Source organism: Aulonocara sp. 'chitande type north' Nkhata Bay, linkage group LG14, assembly GCF_057382095.1.
Source record: "Aulonocara sp. 'chitande type north' Nkhata Bay isolate Kocher_YH1m ecotype deep benthic linkage group LG14, A_spYH_male_GT1.1, whole genome shotgun sequence".
NCBI lineage: Eukaryota > Metazoa > Chordata > Actinopteri > Cichliformes > Cichlidae > Aulonocara > Aulonocara sp. 'chitande type north' Nkhata Bay.
Window position 1 is genome coordinate 21,519,460 of NC_141357.1, and position 22,122 is coordinate 21,541,581.

Consider the following 22,122-nt stretch of genomic DNA (forward strand, 5'->3'; position numbering starts at 1 on the left):
AATCATATTTTCATACTGGATTACAATACCACACACTTTCAGCATAATTTTCAAAAGCACTTTCAACTTTCGCCAGTAAAAAAATGCATCTAAATTCCTTCCTTCCTAAAAATAATTAGAAAAAAATATTTTTAAAGTTGCTGTTTAAGAGGTTGTAATAATGCAGGTCTGTCTTCAGCCTCAGAGGACAGCTAATGTGCTGATGCAGTTTGAAATATTTGCATTATTGGCTGGTGATTTTGCTTCTGTATCAGCAACTTTCAAATCATAGCGTGGCACTTTTAAGTGTTTCAGGTGTCATTTATCATTGTTTTGTCCCCTGTTACTTTGAATAACCAACATTGTGTGACCGAGCTGTAGCGACTCTTGGTCCTGACATTTCCAAAAAGCAGTCTTTTTCTTTTTGCTTCCAAAACAAATCTGACGCCCTTGCTTGAAGTCCATTCTTAGCGCAAAGTTCTAGTTGACTGCCACGACTAATCCTCTACTGTCCATATTTCAACTTTTGATGGTGAGAAGGACATGTAGTTTTTGACAATCGTGGACACAACAGCGAGTGTGTTTTAAATAAGGTCACTAGATTAAGGCTGAGATAAAGATTTGCAGCACCCTGTAAATATAACTAAAACAAGATCTTTTTTTTTACTGTACAGTTTGATTATTCTGTGTAATATATATATGGTATGAATGGATGCTTCTCTGCTATGAATACAAAAAACACACGAGGTATTACTTTGGTTTGTGCTCATAACTTCCTGTCAAAGCTGCGCACTGTGGAAAAGCCTAGCAGCTCCGCGAGGGGGAAGGTGCCAGGGAGGGGAGAGGGAGACAAAGCAGATGCAGGTTAGATAGCCCTCTCTCACCTCATTTCCTGGTGCGTGCCTTAACATCCAGACAAACTCCAGCACTGCCATGAAGATTGCCACCAGCAGGCCACACACCAGCACCACAAAGATGCCACCGATGTTCTCCATCCCTAGACCTGGAGAGATGCCGGGATTGGGCGGGATAAGTGTTTTCTGGCATCATCAACCAAGATGTGGATTTAACTGCAGAGACAAACCTTTAGCACGGTGGTCCTCCTCTTTTGGACACTTGCCGCCATCCCACCACTTCCTCTTCAGGATCTCCAAACGATTGTCCTCTTGCAGTTTGAGGATGGCTAGGTCGAACTCGTCACGGTACACTGACCCTGAAGGGAAGAGAAAAGTAAATGAGGGACACGGTACAAACGAAGAGTGACATTTCCTTGACTTCTTCTTCTTCCTTCTCCTCTGGTATGCCATGGCAAATGTGAGAGCGCGTCACTTCACCACGCTTAACCCGAACCAACAAAACGAAGATTTCAAAACCTGAGATTAAGGAGCTTACAATGATCTTCCAATGTTTTACGGTCACGGCGCCATCATCCACTAAAAAGACGGCTTATCTATCCTTTAAACATCAAAGGAATGGAAATTAATCTGTTTACTTTAAGGTGTGTTTGACTCAATCTGAGATCAAAGTGTAAGTAAACCCTGTGTTTATACTCTTGGAGCAGCGAGCGTCGCGCAGAAACTGTTTCACATTTCACAGGAACAATATCTCAAATTCCCTCGCTGTTGTCCTCACTTTTCCCATCACAGCATGGCAACAGCTGCTCTATTAAAATCTAGCATTAAAGCTCTCTTAGTTTCTCCCTTTTTGCATCATTTTGCCCCATGATAGCAGCTAGTGGTTTGGCTTTGCTGAGGCTTTACTTTTTTATTCAACTCTCCAATGTGACGTTTATGGTGTATCCTCCAACTAATGCCTCTGCTCTTCATTCAATGAATTATACAGCACATTTAAGCGAAACCATCAGCTCTCTCCTCCGTTGACTTCGTTTTACACTAACTGCCTTGCCCCCACAGTACTCCGGCAAACTGGCTTCTGTCTCTCTGCGGCTTGTATCAGATGTTTCAACTACTTGACCAAGTTTCTCCTTCTTTTGCTTATCCGTCACTTTCAAGTGTCCTCCAATTTTCAACACTTTGTCCTCCACTCACCCAGCGGCATGCCGATACCATAGCCCTTAGTGTCCAACAGTCCTCCAATCTGAGTCAGGTTGCAGTTCCTCTGGCGGTAGTACTCATTCATCGTGCTCTCCAGCAAGTAGGCGTAGTTAGAGTTGAGGACACGGGCAATCCCCTCCTCTGTGCTCTTCACAAACACGCTGGGCTGCTTTGATTGCATGAAGTTCCACATGCGCTGGTACGTCTGGTAGCGGGAGTTCTGCACAGGCGTGAAAGAGCAGATAAGATCAGAAGAAACAGGCACAGAGAGTGAGAGACAGTTAACAAAGCATCTCCTCTTCTGGTTTGGTTTGGTTTGCTTTTTTTTGGACTGATGGAGTGTTACATCAGAGCGCCCCCCCCCCCCCCCCCTTTTTTTTTTCTATTAGCGCACCTCTTTCCCATTTGAGAAACTTCCGAACAGAAACTTCACTTAACACCTCCACCTGTCTTTTACTTTCTCTCAGCCTGTCTTTCCTGAGTTATTTAAGGTCCAGTGGACTTGAAAGCGCCAAGGAATACAAGGCTAATATCTCTCTTCCCTTCGCCCAATATCATCCTTCACTGTCTCTCTCCCCTCTAACACCCTCTTTTTCTCCTGCTCAGTGTCTTTCTCTTTTTCTCGCTGAGGTCAAATCTCAAAAGATGAAAGAGGACCTGGACAGTGCCCCATCTCCCCGAGGAGAAGGATATTGAATGGTTGTGGCAAAAAAGAGACAGGAAACAGATAAAACCTGTGGTTAGAGGAGGAAGACATAAAGGACAGGAGGGTGACGAAAAGGACAGCTGATAGCTGATCACAGATGACCCATTGACTTCCATGTGCTCTGAAGTGAGCCTGTGCCTACATACAGTGTGTATGTATGTGAGTGAAGATTTAGGAGGATAAACAATGTGGCATATACAGCAATGTGTGTAACTTCTAACCTGGAAGAAGGTCATCGTGGATCCACCGTGCATGGTGCCATATTCTATCGCCGTCTGATCTGCCAGATCATCTACTGACTCTATCGGTACCTCCATCCTCTGCACTGTTAGGAAGGCGGCCAGGTTGGCGGTGTAGGAGGAGATGATGATTAATGTGAAGGCCCACCTGTGTGGGAAAGGCAGCGGACAAGAACATATGTATTCACCTGCAAACGTATGTAAATGGGCAGGCTGACACGTGAAGATAAATGATCTGGGTGGAGGTGTAGAAGGATTAAAATAACTGCGCACCTGAGAGGAGAAGACATGACAGGATATTCAGTAGATGATATGGCGGATGGATTAATGGGTGGATAAAGTTCTAGCTGCAAAGGCGGACAGACAGACACAAACGATGCCTCGTGTGCACACAAATGCACAATCTCACTCTTGAAATCTGGAATCAAGCTTCAAGAATGCGTTACTGATGAATTGCATTCCGTGATGGAGAAACCTGTGCATTGCACCGTGCATCTGGAGCCAATACTAACCACACTCCGCTCACACAACGTGTGGACAGAGCTCTAGGAGCAATGGTGGATCCTTGCTGCATGAAGCCTCCAACTGGGAACCAGAAGCTGTTGCCAAGCGAGTACTGGTTGATCAGCAGGTTGCAGCGTCCCTTTAAACAAGGGTGGGGGTTGTACCATTCATAAGGTGTCAGCCTGTGGGGAAAGAGAGAGTGGGAATGAAAGTTAGATTATGTATTCTGATAAGAGCAAAACTCAAGAGACGGGGAGTGAGAGGAATGGAGATAGGAAGAGGGATGAAGGATGAGGAGAAAACAACTCAGTCAAGTGAGGACAAAGTCACCTTGGCTCTGCAGAGGGAGAACCAACCTGTGCTTCGCTTCTGCCTACTTAAACTGTGAGGATGCAGGCGGTGTAATTGGGGTGCTCAGATATAGCTACAGTTCTGTGACAACTCTGTTCTGTGCTGGGTTGAACCAACGAGCCATGTGACTCACGTGGCAAAGATAGAATTTCTTTCTGAGTCACAAATAATTACAACAAAGTTCAAAAGAAGGACAAAAAACTTTAAACAACCCAGATGTTTAACATATTTCCCACTGTGATCACGGGTGGAAAAATTATTCTTAGTAAACACCTAAAAAAAGGAGTACATGTATTATTATCTCCAAAACTGCTACGATTAAACCACCTCACCCAACATTTATAAATGATTTTCATATTACACCAAAGACCACCCGTAGAGCTATCTTTAGAAAACTGGTAAATTTGAAGGTCTTGGTACTTTTAATTTGATTCTGTAAGGTGCTGCAGAATTCAATTAGCATTTTCTTGCATTAAAGCATCTTCATTAGATATACTGTAACCTAGTAATATTTCCATTGCAAAGGAAATTATGATTTTCAGCAGCAGTTGTGGCAGTGCCATCCTTGACCAGCAGGTGGCAATGTGATGCTAGAGACCTGCCACTGGTGGGAGAACGTCTCTTTCTCTGTGATGTTCAAGATCAACCAGAGGCTAAAGAGAAGCGAGAGAACAAACACCTGTTTCCTCCGCCGTATATTGCCCAAAGAAACGTTTTTTTGTGTGCTCTTACTCTCTGTACCCAGTCCATTTGTTTGCCTCATTCTTCTCCTGTCTCTCGCTTATCTGTACAGACTGCATTTTATGGTTGAGCTCCTTACCTGGCCACCAGAAAGAGAATGCAACTGACAGCCAAGTAGGCCAGAAGCATGAAGAGCCAAACACCCGGTGAGAAGGGATCCAGGAAGGAGAAGTAGCCTGGCCTACGTCCCTGGAAGACAACACACACAGAATGACTGGTCTTCTTGGACATAAACTAAAGAAGGAAACATAGAAAGGCGATGATTACTGCATTTCAGTTCTGTTTCCCTTTCTTCCCACCTCCAGTTCGGTGTGTGTTGACCAACATTTACTGGTGCCTGTGTAATTTGGAGAAGATGGAAAAGGTGACTGTGACCGCAAATAAACGGATTTTGATGCGATAAGCATAGGTTTTCCCTGTCCTAAACTGATAGCACTTTAATTATACGAATCTCATTTGCATGTAAACATTCAGATCAGCACTGTATGAAAGCGCAAACTCAGTCTCCCATGGACTGTCAATAGAGTGGCAGAGGCCTGTATGATAATACGACATCACTGATAAGAGGTTTATATCCCGCATTCCAACACTGAAAAAAAAATTCTCACAACTTCCAACAAGCTGTGATAGATACATTATTAGGTTTAGTCGTACAGAATAATCAGAGGTCAAAACTAACAAAAGGCAACATTTTTACTCTCTACAAGTCTGCATGTAGAGAGAAAGAAATGTCAAATAATCAGCTAAACCATTAGAACCACATTAAAGACAAATTCAATTCCATGACCTATAGTTGACTTGCAGTATGACCGGGAGTGGGCAGTGTACACAGGTGGAGGGGGATTAATAGCTCTGGCTTGGCTAAAAAGGCTAGTTGTGCTGAAGCAGCTATGGGGTGTTGCATATAAATGTGCATTGGTAACCAGGAGATAACATGGCTAAAATGAGGTTGGCAGCCAGTAGAGCGATGGGAATATAGGGGCTAATTCCTAATGTTTCATTATGCAACATTGTCCTCTAAATGAAACTAATTACTGGGGAACCACAGTCAGGATGATTGGGCCCGCTTGTTTATATGTGTGTTTGTGCCTGCTCATATTTCACACGCGCACGCTAAGCTTACACCCTTCCCGACCAAATGTCTGCAGGGGAATATTAGCCATTTACACACAAGTGCACGTCCGCCGCCTGTTAATGACTATGAAATGGAGGTGGCTGTCAGGGCCAGCAGGACGCTTAGATAATGGAGGTGATCAAACAACCAACTGTCTAAATGTTGCTATGAGAGGGACACGTTTAGTCGTGTAGAAATTCCTCATTGTCCATTTCTGTGTCAAAGGCACCGCCGTGGAGTCTACGTGAACAAGCCCAAATTGCATTTATGCAAAAAATAAAAAAAATAAAAACTCAATTAAGTATTCCTGCCAGACCTCCTGCGTGCCAAAACGCTGCAGTAATACATTTCTGAGGCCCTCCAAAATTTAATTTGAGGCAAAGAGGTTGAAATTATTTTGGTGGGCATTTGTTATGATAAACGAATCCCCATTCAGAGTTGTGCGGAGATGAAAATTCATTAATGCGTCTGTAATCACTTGCATATTAGCCCGACTGAGTAAAATAGGAGTGGTGCAGAAAGCAGGAGAAGCAGGGGGAGAGAGTTGCCGAATAACTCTGAGCAAGATTCGAATCAGCCTGCCACTCATAACGTATGTCAGACCACGTTATAGAGTGCAATTGCTTATGACGATGGCGATAGCTGTCTGAGAATGGAATAGTGCAGAGCTGAAACACACAATGGCCATGTCAGAGGTATATGTTGTAAAGTGAGCATCAGTGCCAGGCTGCCTTCGGTTGGCACTGGCATTACTGGAGTAGCAGTAGTATGTGCTGACATGAGTCCTCCTGTTTTGCTGGTCCAGTTTGATGCATGCTGACCCAGCGCTTCGTGAACTGCTGGGCATGCTCGTCCACATGTTAAGTTTTCACCAAGGTGCTATTATTAAGATAAAGATCACTGCAGAGACGTGGGACTAGTGTGCTAACAGATGGCAAAGTGAAGGTGCAAGAGAGCAACTCAGAAATAGAGACGGAGAGAAAGCTAGGACGAGACAACAGGAAGATTACAAGGACAACAGGAAAACAGTAGGAGGTTTGCTGCTTAGAAAGCTCGACTTTGCTGCTTTTATGTATTGGCTTTGAGACTAAGGGACAAAAGTGTTTTACTTTTTTTTTTAAGAGTTAGAAACTGGAACAATCCATAGCTGGAGTAGGCAAATTAATGAGCACACAAAGCTTCAGATAAGCTAAATGGAAACTGCATGAAAATGTTTTAAAATCTGTGTGCACATTTCCAAAGATAAGATAGTTTATTCAGTTTTTTTCTGTATCAAAACATTTTAGATTAAACTAAGGACTAGAAAGAGCAAGCTTAATGAAACTCTATTTAATGATGATCTCGTGACATGGAAAAACATGGTGTGTGATCACTCGACTAAAGCTCCACACAGCTCAGCAGTGCTTTAACACCTTTCAGGGCTTTTATTTTACCGTGCCAACTTTACTGTTTTGGCTCACTCGCGCTGATCTTAACTACCTTATTTCCTCTCTGCTCCTGTTCTCATGAATACAATCTGCACCACAATAGCAGAGCGTTTAACAGCTAAGGAGCCATATTTCACCCCTCGGAGTTGGTGTGGACCAAACCAGCGGTAAAGCAATGACTACTGGACTTACATTTGACAAATTGCTGGAAAGGGAAATGCAAGTGAATGCTAATGGTACTTGGGACCTGTCGGATGGATATACCACCTTTATCAAGTGCTTAATATGTAAATGCTCGCTGTGCTGCCAAACGAAATCAATCAAGATGGGTTCAAAATTGCTGTGCCATAAACTGCTGTGCGAACCACTAAACATTGTTTGAGGAGAAGTGCCTCACGGGGCAGGGTGACTCAGGATTTCCAGTGATGTAAGGAAATTGTAAAGTAGAACATATACAAGGGTTTACCTATTTTTCATTCATTTATTCATAAATAAATTATGCATGCAAATACTAAATATTTTTAGTAATTTCTCAGAGACATGCTTTACATCACAATCTTATTTAGGTGGTCCAGTCTCTCTTTATATTGGACGATGAGTCTGTGTGTGCATGACAGACTGTCAAGCACCTGTGTGTTTGTGTGTGTGCCTGTGTTTCTAATCTTGTCAGCAGCTGTCTAAACTGTCAGTCATCCACAGCAGGGCAGATACAGTATGTGCTTGGGCAACTGCACAGGGAGCACCCACCACTCAGCACAGAAAAGCACATTGACTGCTTGCTAAGGAAAGCACAGCATCCGTGACTAATCCAGTAGTTACTGTTAAATAGAAGATATACACTCACTGGACTCTATAGGAAGTACACCCTGCTAATACTGGTTTGGACCACCTTTTTGCCTGCACAAGTGCCTTAATTCCTCATGGTGTAGATTCAGCAGGGTGCCTGAAATATTCATCAGGGATTCTGGTCCATAATGACATGATAGCATCGCTAACGTTCTGCAGATTTGTCGGCTGCACATCGTGATGAAAATCCCCCATTCCACCACATCTGTAAGGTGCTCTATGGGATGGAGAGCTGGTGACTTTTGGGGGTCATTTAAGTTCAGTGAACTCATTGTGATGTTTAAAACCAGTTGGTGTTTAAAAAAGAGCCAAGAAAAATATCTTCCACACCATTAGACCATCATGAGCAGCCTGAACCATTGACAGAAGGGAGGATGGAGCCATGCTTTTGTTTCTGTACCATTCGAATATTGCAGTAGAAATTATACCGAACAATGTTCATCTAGTAAGCTGGTGGAAACTGTGGCCTCATTTTCCTGTTCTTCGCTGACAGGAGTGGGTGACCCGGTGTGATCTTCTGCTGTTGTAGCCCATCTGCTTCAAGGTTAAATGTGTTGTGCATCAGCTGATTAGATATTTGCATTAACAAGCCTTCAAATGACTGTACGTCACAAAGTTGCCGATGAAGTGTAGACTAGAACTAGAAAATAATTAACAAAGTAATAAAATATAAACAGAGTACACCAAGGACCAAATTAGATGTTTACTGGATGAGTGTCTCTTCACAGCGTAAGTACTTGCTGCCATATTTGAATGATTTTTATCAGAGTCAGGGGTATCATTTTATAGCAGTTTTATGGCCATGTTAAGATGATATATATGGGATGAGGCAAATCCCAGGAAGTAAAATAATACACCTGTGGCACAGAGGGCAAAACATCCTCTAAGACCTGCTTTTATGAGTCCATCTCAACAAATAAAATAGTGAAAAATTGCTGCCTTTTTTAGTAGCTATGTGTCCTTTTTTCATCTCAACACACAGATGAAAAACTCATTCATTTTACCTTGCACTGCCCTTGTTCTCTCTCAACTTCCCGCTGTCCCTCCATATTTCCCGCTTCTCCCCTTCTCCGTTACTCTCGGAGGACTGCCTACATGCCAGGAGGGTGGCAGAGGGAGCCGGTGAGGTTATCCAGTTGAGGATTTCACCTAGTCATCTTTCCTCTTGGTATTCATACCACACCGTTGCCCCCTGAGGCTTCCTGCCTGAACACTGACTCACCGAAGGAGACTTCCCATTGTCATTTCAGCTCTCACACTCTCGTCGCTCACTTCCTTGCTCTCATTTCTCCATCTTCCCTCATGTCCTTCTACCTATTTCTTGCTTATTCTCTTTTATGTTGTCTTTCTTCCTGTCCCTCCCTGTGTCTCCCCATGTTCTGCCACCTCCCCCCCCCCCCAAGCTCTTTGATAGTGTGTGCATTTCTAATTGTGTTAAAGCTGCCAGTTGTTACGGCTGCTGAGATGGCCGCGGGGGCAAACTGTGGAGAGCAGTTGATTTGGCTGAGGTCACGGGGTCATATTCATAACAACATCCTGCTGCCTCTTGAGCTCACCGGGTTGTCTGGCTTTATGTCTGAGTGAGTTGCACACAAACAAAGCTGTGCTTTTGTGTTTGCTGAAACTCTTCTAACATAACTAAAAAAAAATAAAAAACATACATCACTACTAGTTTTAGGGTTACTTTCAAAATAAAAGAATAAAACTTCCAGTCTGGTGCAAAAGTCTCAAGACACCCCTTATTTCTTTGTATGTTGCTAGGGAAATGGGAAATAGGTAGAGCGGTTTAATGAAACACATGCATCCACGGAAATACAATCTAAAAGGCAAAAACATTCCTAACGAGCTTGAAAGTCAATATTTGATATGAGCAGCTTTATTCTTCACCCTGAACTTTCTCCTGAGGAGTCTTCAGGAATAGTTCTCCAGGCTTCATGGAAAATATTCAAAGCTCTTCTCTTGATGTTGGCTGCGTTTGGTCTGTTCTGTATCAAGATGATCCCACATCTCAAACCAGTCTGAGATGATCTGACATTTGTGACGCGACACATTATCCTGTGGGAAGGAACCCGCAGAGGATGAATGCACAACGGTCATAAAGGGATGAACATGGTCAGCAACAATACTCAGTTTGTACTAAAGGGACCAAACGATGATAAGAAAATATCCTCCACACCATCACACTACCAGCATGCCGAACCTGTATCATTAATTGGCTCAGTTTCTTTATGCTAGTTGAGAGGAGTGGGATCTCAGTATGGTCTTCTAGCCCATTCTGATGCCCAGTTTTTAACTTCAACAGGTCTTTTTTTAGAATATCTACATCCTTAAATGTATGTAGCTGCTGCATGTGAGTGGCTGATTAGAGCCTGTGCATTAATGAGCAGTTGCACAGTTGTACCTAACAAAGTGTTTGGCAAGCACATATATACACAATTTAATGATATTACACAACCTACTGTTTAGTGTTAAATTTAATATTGATTTATTATGGAAAAAAACTGCATTTAAAAATAACCCTAAATAACATAAGTGGTAAGTTTTTAAATTCCACGAGCTGCGTCTGTGTTTCTGTGCACAGGGTTTCATTTGTTTGTGTAATTTTGTCTGAGGACTTCTGTGGCCAGTGAGTCAATAAAGCTCGTTATACTACGCTCTACCCTCAGGGCAGCTGCTGAATCTGACACAGCTTCTACACACCCCTAATTAACCCCTATGTCTAATTAAGTGGCACTCTTTCTCTTATACACACAAACATGCACACATCCACTCATATACCCTGTTACACAGTCAACGAATTAATGGAGAAGGAACTGGCACAGATTTAAAGACGCTCACAGTGCTGGGATTTTGGCATGCAGCATATGGTTTTTATATTGTACAGATGATGAATGCAAGACAACGAAAGGTTTTTATGAGATGAAGCTGACAGTCGCTTTAGGTAGTGTCTGGGTTCATAACCGCAGTGATTCATATTGCACCGGCTTCTCTTTGATTTGTGTATGAAGCAAATCCGTTTTATTTATAGGGCCTGAAGCTACATGCATGTCAAATACCCCACCATATAAAATACACTATATGGCCTCGAATAGCACCCAACTACAAATCCCCAACCAGACAAGACATTCAGGCGAGACAGCTGAAACATATAGACAGGTAGTGCTCTTCTTATGCAGGCAAGATGCAAGCTGTCTGGATTTTTTTTAGTTTTATTTATTGCAGAGTCAGTGTCCCAGAAATGATAACAGACAGCGGTCCCTTCAGAGAATAGCACGAAGACACAAACTCATTTGACAGGTGATTAAATGTTCTGATTTGCTGCAATTTTGAACACACCACAGAAAACTTGTCTGTGACAGTTGTTGTAGTGGCTGGGTGGCTGGGTGGTGTGGAGGGCAAGGGAGGGGGTTTGGGGTGTGGGTGGGGTGGAGGCAGTGAAGCGTTAGTTCAAATCTGCACCTGTGTTTCAAACAGGAAATGTACATTTTCAGCAGCTTTGTAACAAGATTACGCCTGACGTTAAAGCTATCGCCTTCACTGAAAAGAATGTAAATGTGTGCTTTGAACGCAACAAACATAAAATAAGAATAAATAATGAAAGTGAAAAAACTCTGTGCGTGTGTCTGTGTGTGTGAGAGAGAGCGAGAGTAAGAAAGACATGCAATACTTGTGACAAAGAAGAGAAATGGAGATTAAACTGGCGATAGTGTGCGGATAATTAATACCCAACAGGCAGCTGTATTTTATTGCATTCGCCATTCTTATTGATTGGACTGAAATTTTCATTTAAAGTTTGAAATAAGCAGTATACCCCCTTGTAGAAATCACTGTGCCTCAGATCAATAGTCAGTGGATTAGAACTAAACAAGGGCAGTCACAGAAATTCAAATATCGAATTTTAGAGCATGCTGAGGGACCACTCTGAATCGGATCTAAGAAAATGCCAAGGGGCAATGAGAAAGTAAAGAGAGTGTGAGGAAATGAGGGACAGAGAAAGAGACAAAGAGAGATGATACCTGCACTTATGCCTGTCTTCTTTCCCTCTTATCTTTTCACCTTCCTCTACCGACTTCACACATCTTATCTTAATAGAAACCGCTTTACTCAGGAATTTCAACTGGGTCAAGTCTCTGCTAATTCAACTATTTGGCTCTGTGTGCCAACCCTGTGGGACATAAGCTCCATATCATATCCTCAGGCTGCCACCCGCCTGCCTGCTTCCCAATTCAGAGGTCACATGCTGCCCAGCAGCCCATTTAACGTAGCACCTGCTGCGAACGTCGATTGATTCTCCCCAACTGTTGCCGCTCAATTGAGTGCCTCACTGCCTCACCTATGGGTACTGTGCACAGACTATGGGAAGGTGACACGGTGGGAGATTTACAAGTAGTGGAGACAGGAGCAAGATGGAATGGGAATGTGAGTAAAATGCCCCTTTGGGATGCTACACTAATGTTAGCCTGCGCACGCGCTAGATCACCTCAGCACGGACTGTGGCCAGTGCTACTGTGGCCCCCACAGTGTCACCTTGGGTTTTGGGGGAGGACTGATGATTAATGGGCCACTAAGTGCGCAAACACTGGCTCATTTCCACCAGCACTGCTGTTGTTTCGCTGTTTCTTGCTTGGACTTGCTCTCTGCAGAGAATGGAGGGCATTGCTTGTGAGAATAAGATGGCGAAATCCAATCAGAGAACAAGCAGAAAACAACTGTGAAAGTGTTACATTTATCATTCAGTTCACACCATAAAATGAGCGATCTGGTGCTGGCAGAATGAGGTGGGGGGTGGGGGGCACGGAAACAAAAGGAGGAAATGGGTGGACAAAGGAAAAATGAAAAGAACTTGACACAGAGGAGAAGGATGAAGTGGCAAGTAATGTTGGAGGACAGGGGTAAAGTAGGAAGAGGACCCATGAAAAAACGCAGATGAAAGGGAAAACGAGTAGCTGAGAGGTAAAGAGGCAATAAGGTGTAAAAGGGGAGAAGTTGTGGAGGAATTTAAACGGACTAAGAGAGAGAAAAAGACTCTACAGGCCAGAAGGCAGAGTGCTTCTTTTCCAGGCATTAGACATGCCTGACAGCCTGCTGAGGTTTATCCGCAAGCTGTATGAGAGGCAGTTCGATCAGGTATAATAGGTGTGTGCGGGGGGACTTAACTCACCAGGTGGACGCGGTACATGATGCTGATACCAAGGGTCATGAAAGGCTTGGAGAAGTCAATCACCTTTTCACGCTCTGCTGTGATGGTCAGGCCTGCGACTGCCAGGTCTGCTTTCTGCAACAGGATAAGTAGTATTACTGCATGAAAAGTCCAACTCACACACAGCACAGCTCCGAGGCATGGCATAGTGTTTGTGACATACCCAATAATTTGAAGATTTTGAAAAAAAAGAAAGATGAGGATGACATAAGAAGTGGGCTACTGGTTTGCTAATTCCCTAATAATGCCCTTTTTGTATCCTCTAGGCTTTTTGTCCACCAATACGGCTATCCGTGATGGGGATAATCCGGCACTGGCATTGTGTGTGTGTTTGTGTGTGTGTGTGCAGTGCACGAGAGAGCTCAGGGTAACCATTGTGGCTGGCCAAGGGAGCACTGTCAAGACAAATCACTCGACAAAGCAGAGGCTAGTAAAACACAGAGACACACACACACACACACACACACACACACACGTAGAAATGGTCAATGCAGCTGAATGGCTCTGTACTAATAATACAGGCCAGCAAAGTGCAACTGCAAGGGATTTTTCATCTCCCTGAGGAGCAAAGAGTGAAAGCAGCAATGCATTCCTCTTTGTCTGCTGCAGGAGGACTAAGAGGATTGGGGACATAGAGGGGAATGGGAGAATGAGGAGCAGGGAGCTGTGCTGCAGCACTGCAGACACTAGTCAAAATCCACAACATACTGTTTCTATGTCAAGGAACGAGGAGGGCATCTGACATACATAACATGCACACATCCAAGGCGCGTCATCCATTTCGATGTCATGTTTTTCTATAATCACTCTGACCTTCAGAAGAGGCCTCAAATGCTTCATCTAGAAACCCCCAGTCTGACTCCGTCTGTGCTTCAATTAATACTCTGCACTTCACATTTGCATCTCTTTAACCTCACGGCAGCCTTTACTCCACACTGAGGCCTAGTGTCTCCTGCTGCCCTACTCTCAGCCTGCAGGCGCTGACCCGAGATTATCATCTGTTCCCAGCCTCCTGTCTCGTTTCTGACCGCTGTTTGAAAGGCTGATTGCCTGCTCCCAGTGCTGGAAGGAATCCAAATACAGCAAATGACCATCGAGGCAATTTTAACAAAGAAAGTAACAGATCCTTTGAAAAATGAACACACAGTTGTAACATCAAGTGAAATATTTACGTGGCGATGGAATATTAATATTGATTACCGGATTCTTCTGCCTCCCTGCTGTTATGCCTTCTAGTATGTAAGAAAAGACACAGTGTAATGTCGCCTGTTCAATATTGCATCATACCCGTTTCCACTTGCATTCAATCAGATCATGCTAAGCCAGTAAAAAGGATGCGAAACTGAACGTGAGAGATGAATTAAACATGACCCTTGAGGATTTAGCATTTGACTTAGACTTTAAATTTTGGTCTTTAGAGATGCTGTATGTCTCTGTTCTCTAATCGCAGCACTGTGGATTAGGTAACCGGCACATACTGTACTTAGACTTGTGTCTGGGTTCTTCTTGGCCTGACTCATTGTTAGCTTAGGCTGTCTGACACCCGTCAGACTAATCATCCTCATCCTCAATGAAATCTTGCTCAGTCTGAAAGGTACTGGCAGGGAGACGGGTATCTGTTGTCCAAAATATCCTGATGCTGTCTTCCTTTGCTCCTACCAAGTGTATAACACCCCTCTTCCTCCATTTTCCTTTCTTTACCTGTCCTTTCAACTTGTAGCCAAGGCCTGTATATTTTCCCACAATCCTCTTACACTGCCATCCTTCCTGTTCTTTTCTATGCCTTTAACCAAACACTCCGAAGCCTTTCTGTCTACTGTGTAACTTCCCTGCAGATGCCACCTTTACCATGAAAATCCCTCTCAACCATGCCAATCCACGGCTCAAGCTGATGTCAGAGACACATGTCGACTTCACCCATGGCCGTTCTGAAGGTCAACCTTCCAGAGGCAAGTTATACATGGATGTAGGGGGGAGATGGACTGTGACAATAAAACAAGAGCAGGCAGTGTACGCGTTACATACTTAATGGCTTTGCCCTCCATTAGCCCACAGAATTAAGACAGATCACCTCTTAGGACTGACTTAACACTTGTCTGTTTCACTCACCCCGCCCTCTTAATTTTTTAACAGCTCTTTTACTTCTTTCCCCTCTCCCTCTCATCCCTTATATAACCTTATCTGCCTGTTAACAGCCACGTACAGCAAATAATATAAGGGCTCACTCAGAGATTTAACAGCAACAAGACTGATCCAGGAGGAAAGTCTATTAAGGTCAGTTCAGCTAAAGCGGCTGGCAGGAAACAAGCCACCAACAAGCTGTGACTACTTTGAAAAATACAATACTTAAGCTGAAAAGGCCAACTGCTGAATGAAGGAAGGGGGCTATATGATATGAAGGAAATGTGCTGTAAATTATGTGAAAGCTGAGCAATACACTTTGGGTTTGTTTCTATGTTTCTCTAAGAAGAACAATACAGTGGTATCCACACAGCTATGGTGAAAATCTTGTTTTAAAGGAAAAGTTGTAAGTTGTAGAACCACCTTTAGGAACAGCTGGAAGTAATGGCTTTCTGCATGTCTTTGGAAGAATTTAGTCCACTCTTCTTTACAATGTTGATTCTGTTCATTGATGTTTGAAGGCCTTTTTTTATGCACAGATCTCTTAAGGTTCCACACAGCATGGTTATGGCTGACTTAATAACTGCAAGCCCAGGTCATGTGCACTAATCATCACCTATCGACTACCATGCTTCATGTTAGATGTTTGTGCTGATCTGCTGAGTGTGGTTTTTGACAAACATGGTGCAGTACATCATGGGCAGACTTCTTCACTTTAGTCTTGTCTGTCAAAAGGACATTGTTCCAGAAGTCTTGTGGTTTGTTCAGATGCAACATTGCAAACCTATGCTTAGACTTCTTTTCAGAGAGAAGAGACTTTCTCCTGGAAACCCCTCTAAACACTTAAACCTCTACAGCACAGTGTTGCCCTAGAGCAACAGAAAGTCTTTTTAAGCCTCATGACCTGTACGTGTGAAGTTAAATGATGGAAACCAATGAACCATGAAATTTTGCATGCCCAGAAATTCTTTTTGTTGCCTCGGGCAACGTAGTGCAATCAGGGGAACTTTGAGGGAGATTTTGATAACATTGTGTTTGTATGTAATGATATGTTATTTCATGCATTCGTGCGCAAATTTGTGCACATTTCACATGTTGCTGATGTGATGCTTCTTGCTTAGTGGGAGGCCATCAAAAGCTTTCTCCATATGAGCAACAACAGTTGCCTAGTCCTTGCTGGATCATTTCAAGTCAGTTTTAATTATATAGTGCCAAATCACAATCACATCAGATGGTATTCCACACAGTTGTGAAGTTTACATTGGGAAGGCTGTCCAACCACCTGAGCTTCCGAGTTGAAATGTGGTCCAAAATACAAAATTGCATGAAATCTGTGCAAAGAGTTCGAGCCATTAGTGGGATATCTCAAAATTATGACGACAGGAGGAAGAAGCAGAGTCCCAGAGCTCCCATTCCAAATCAGAATCTCATCACAGACAATATATTATAATATATCACTTTGGCCAACAGTATGTGATAACCCCATCACCCCAACCGATTAAGGCTGCCCCTCCCTGATTCTAGTTCTGCTGGAGGTTTCTTCCTGTTAAAAGGGAGTTTTTACTTCCTACTGTAGCCAAGTGCTTGATTATAGGGGGTCATCTAATGTCAGGGTTTTCTCTGTATTGTTGTAGGTTCGTGACATTACAATATACCACCTTGAGGTAATTGTTGTGATTTGGCACAATACAAGTAAAACTGAACTGAACTGAACAAGGCAAGATGCAGGGTTCCTGGGTGCACAGAAAAACCAAAAGTGATGTGTATAAAGTGTAATGCCCACCTCAGAAGAACTGTTTTGGTAAGTTTCACACAGACTGACAGTCTCACAACAGTATAATCAATATGACATGATATTGCACAATTTGAACCTAAGCCTGCATCAAATCATTTATGTAAATATGTTTCACGTCTTTTCAATTCTTTGTTTCAACATTGGTCGACATTTTTGGAAGATTTGCTGAGGTCTTTTTGCTTTCTAAAAGTTGTGTGATGAATTATGAGATAATAATTTTCTCTGTGGTTTTATACCATTGTTGCACAAAAAAATATCTTGGCAATAAAATGGCCCGAAATGAGTCAGAAAATGATGTTCAGCATGTACCATCAAAATGTGTGCAGTAGAGGGTTCAGGCATTTAACATGCTAACTGAGGCCTGTAGAGTCTGAGATACAGCTCTTGTTTTCTTTCTTTTTTTTTTTTGTAGTTTCTCTAAGCATTGCATGATTTGACTCTGGGGTGAATTTACTTGGATGTCTGTCTGCCTGGGAAAAATGGCAAGTTCCTTTTACTTGTGAATCCTCTTTCTCAATGTAGAATGATGGACAGGAGCAATTACTTCTTTTATTGATGTCATTCCTTTTTGGCATTGTGTTAACACACACCTGAATGCTTCAGAACAAGCTGCCAAAACTTCTGCGTTTACAGAGATGCTTACGCTTGCTGATGATCCATTAATAAAACGCATTTGATTAGCAGCACCTGGCTGCTTAGCTTTTCACAGGACTGCAGAGGTGGGACCAAGTCATTGTTTTGCAAGTCTCAAGTAAGTCTCAAGTCTTTATCCTCAAGTCTCAAGTCAAGTCTCAAGTAATGTCAGGCAAGTCAGAGTCGAGTCTCAAGTCACTGGTGTAAAAGTCCGAGTCAAGTCACAAGTCTGAAACTTTGAATTTCAAGTCCTTTCGAGTCTTTAAAAAAAAAAAACGAAAAAATAATGTTGCAGTTATGCTAAATGTAAATATTAGACCATGTAATTTTAAAATCTGTGTTTTTCTCAACACATGACAAAATAGTGAACTTAGAAAATATACACAAATTGTGAAATTGCACCTCTTTAAAATGCAGCTCAATTAAACTTAGCTCCAAGAATAATTTTCACCGACAGTTCTGAGATACGCTGCATGTTATTCTTGGATGCGGTTGTAGGACCAGCTTTAAAATCGCATGACAAAAATATCATACACATTAAAAAAAACTGTATCACCAACGTAGCCTGGAAAGCATTTGCTAGTTAGATGAAGTCAGCTATCTCATCTTAGCATATTTATATGCATATTTATAATTATACGGTTCTTGGAGTGAGTGCATACACTCATGAAGTTTAGTAACTTCCGGTCACTGCAACAAGCCCAGGTACAGTTTACCGACGGATGGGTGCAGGACCTTGAACTGCACCGTGTAGAACGAAAGACCATCGTACGTATCATAAGTTTACCAGTCTCACAAATCGTCGTCATAAATACACATTCGTTAACCGTTTATAAATAGGACCTTTGAGCTCAACGGTAATTAATTAGTAGTGGAAATAATTTCTGGTAGCATCACAGAAATGTAGCAGTGACAATAATACTGTATGCTGTAATCGTACTGGGCAATTAGTGATACAAAAAACTGTTTTATCCTGTGAATAAAAGTATGTGTTTTTGTCAATGTACCATAATAACAGAAGCGAAACGCAATATTGTGTCAGGATAATTCACTATTTATGCACAATAAATAAAGGAGCATAGCGCGACAATTTCTGTTCAGCGCCAGACTTGCTTGTAACCTGTATCACCAATTATGTTAAGAAAAATGACGCATTAACTACAACAGCAGACTGACCTTTGTGTAAATGCTTGGAGCAGACTAACCTGTGAGCTGGAGTGTTCTGGGACGTTATATTTGATCTTTGAATGGCTGCAATCCAGTCGCCTCTTTGTTACTTCGGAAACATGGCTCGAACAATTTCTCTTCAACGACGTAATCCGATAACAACCGATCTCTTTACCTGTCGGCTTCCCGTGGCTGTCATGCGACCGGCTATTGCAGTTAATAATACAACAGCTTCTTGACATTTTTGTGTTTCTTTTTATCGCTGTGTGACTGATTTTAATTGAAAGCCTGCGTGCGCTAGTACCGCTTGCCACGAGTTCCCAGAATCCTTTGCGGTTCTACCCGTGAATGACGTCACATTTTCAATCTCCATATAATATGCATGTTAAATTTTATATTTGGGGTAAAATATCAAGTCTTTTCAAGTAAACCGGTTCAAGTCCAATTCAAGTCCCAAGTCATTGGTGTAAAAGTCCAAGTCAAGTCACAAGTCTTAAAACATTTTTTCAAGTCAAGTCTAAAGTCATAAAATTAATGACTCGAGTCTGACTCGAGTCCAAGTCATGTGACTCGAGTCCACACCTCTGCAGGACTGCATAGACACCTGTAAAAACTTTCTGTCTCACACATATGCGAAGGAGAAAACATAATCATTTATAGTGATATGGTTTGTTTGTTGGCAATATTATTGTCTATGCATATGCAAATATTTACATACTCTTGAGATTAACTCTCCAACCATGCCCGTCCATGTTCCGTTAGCTCCGGGAACACCGTAGACGCCGTCCCCCACCAGCCGGATGCGATACTTAAACTTGAGAATGTCTGCCAGCTCCTTCAGCATGTCCACACAGAAGCCCTCATAGCGGTCATTTCCCTCGAGTTCTTGGTGGTTCTGTCGGAGCATCACATACGGATTCTCCTGAAAAAAACAAAGGATTTGCGTTGCATTAGATCTCATGATTTTTAAGTGTGACAGCAATACAGAATTTTAGTTCTAGTTCTTCTTAACGTCTCTCTCTAAACCCCTTTACTCCTAAATAATGAAGTAATTGCCAGAAAATTATTATTTTTTTAACTGGAGTGTTAAAATACAAAAATTAAGTTAGTTATCATTTTCCATATATGAGTTAAAATTTTTACACTTTTTACTGTATTCAGCATTTTTGGGTAATTTATTACCAAATCACCCGAGTCTTCCTTTAATGATCAATATCATTATTTTACTAAGCCTATCTAAAGATTTTGCAATGAGCAAGAATGGTGGAAGCATCCCACATGTCCTTTAGAGGTCACGGTTCACGTTGTTTACTGCCTTCAATGAAAACTGAGATTTGTGGCTCTGAAGCAGAGCCAAGCACTGAAATCAGCAACAAGGCAGGAGCGTGCTAATCTGTTGTATTAACCAAAAACTGGATAGTTTTCTTCTGATATCAGTCATACACATACACCTATTTACAACCTGTCTTTTAGCGAACCAACTCTCTGTTCGGCTGTCTGTTTATTTATGTCTTGTTTTGTCATTTAGTTGATGCTGTAGGAAGATTTAAAGAGCCCTGCAGTGATGTATTTTGGAGCCAACCTTATTGTGCTATTTTTCAAATAATGCAACTGTCAGACTGGTGTGCTCAGGCTCCACTACATCACAAAAAAGACAGTGTTATGTACTTTTCCATCCCACTATCCCTGAACTTAGCTCGTGATTCCAGATAAACTAACTTTGTTTGGCAACTTGGCATCAAATAACGATGATTAAAGGTATCTAAACATTTTCTATCACTCTTACTGAAAACTAAAAGCTTTTTACAACAAAGAAAATATATGTGTTATTGAGTGCTTTTAACAATGCAGAAGGTTTTAATTGTAGCTTATTGACTCGTTTTAACATAAATGCCTTCAGCGTATAAGACAGCCACGCGTGTAGACAACTGTGACATGGTTCAGGAGGGTAAAGCATAAACAGAAATAAGTGGTGCTGTATTTCGAGAGCTGGGGATGGGAGTGAAATGGTTTTGTCACTGCCACAGCTGGAAACACTTTGTAGGGTAGCTGGTTGACTACTGACGAATTTGTGCTGAATTTGGAGGCACTTGAAAACTCGGTGCACATCAGGTGGCGTAACAGTTATTAGTACTAAGACTCGCAATGTTGTCATAGCAACTGTTTGGCTCCACCTGTAAGGAGGGGTGAGGGTGGACATCATGTTAATACTGTTGATTGAACAGCTTTGCTTCTTTCTTGGAGGAACCGGACAGTAGAACCAACGCTGCACATCCTGCACTGCTGTGATAAGACTGACAACAAAATGACTGCTGATCAGCTGCCTGTGTCTGCACCGCTCTTCCCCAAGAATCTGCATACGGATTCATTTTATCTAACCAGGCTCGCAGTTTGATTAAACAGACATGCTGTTCACTGACAACAGCCTCCAGTGTTTTATAGCAGCAAAACAGAAAGAAGTTGACACAGACAGAATTACAATATGCAGTAGTGTGAGAGTAAGTGGGTTGGCGCGTTTGCTAAAAGGTGAGACAATACATCTCAAGGTGAACAGATCTGGAAATCAACTGATCCAAGTAAAAGCTATTGTTTGCAGCCAAAGCTGTAAAGCTTATTGTTGAATTGCATACTAAAGTTGTACAATTTACCAATGGGGCTCAGTCCAAAGTTTCAGGCACTGGACCCCAAATTGCTACAAGTGCACACATCTGTAGTTGTGTGTTTTATTAACAAAGTTTTTCAACCATAAAATAAATGCATGTGTGAATCAGAGGGTTTATAGTTCTGAATGATCTTATTAGCCCTCTGTTACACGTCCTAATGACTGATTGGTGACCCCACTCGTAACCACCGGTCTCTAAAGAAAAACATGTATTTCCCGAGCAGTTGGCAAGTGGTTATTGGAGGTTTCTGGTGACTGCTGGGAGTTGCTGTGGTTGATAAGGCTACAGTCAAGCAGGCATAGAGTCCAGTCCCTGACCCTAGTAACCACAGTTTGCATGCAAATTGCTGACTTGTCTATAACACTTGCTAACAACTCACTGAGCGGTTGTAAAGTTGTGACAAATTTTACTAGTGTGTGAATGTGTGTGTGAATGGGTGGATGACTGAATGTAGTGTAAAGCGCTTTGGGGTCCTTAGGGACTGAGTAAAGCGCTATACAAATACAGGCCATTTACCATTTGCTACTGCTTCTGTGCTAACCGTGGTTGGCAACCAGTTTGTAGCTGGGGGTCAATGGGGGG

The 22,122-nt window shown here is 42.4% G+C and overlaps 1 protein-coding gene across 1 annotated transcript in view; it reads right to left on the reverse strand.

Annotated features, from left to right (window-relative positions):
* The window catches only part of grik4 (glutamate receptor, ionotropic, kainate 4), a 362,254-nt gene that overhangs the window by 3,899 nt on the left and 336,233 nt on the right, over nucleotides 1-22,122 (reverse strand). The window contains exons 13-20 of the mRNA XM_086261523.1: nucleotides 19,596-19,799; nucleotides 13,123-13,236; nucleotides 4,654-4,763; nucleotides 3,491-3,664; nucleotides 2,961-3,126; nucleotides 2,028-2,253; nucleotides 1,064-1,192; nucleotides 864-982 (exon numbers count right to left, since the gene is read on the reverse strand). Of these exons, the coding sequence (XP_086117649.1) occupies nucleotides 864-982; nucleotides 1,064-1,192; nucleotides 2,028-2,253; nucleotides 2,961-3,126; nucleotides 3,491-3,664; nucleotides 4,654-4,763; nucleotides 13,123-13,236; nucleotides 19,596-19,799 (1,242 nt within the window). The remainder of the gene's footprint in view (nucleotides 1-863; nucleotides 983-1,063; nucleotides 1,193-2,027; nucleotides 2,254-2,960; nucleotides 3,127-3,490; nucleotides 3,665-4,653; nucleotides 4,764-13,122; nucleotides 13,237-19,595; nucleotides 19,800-22,122) is intronic.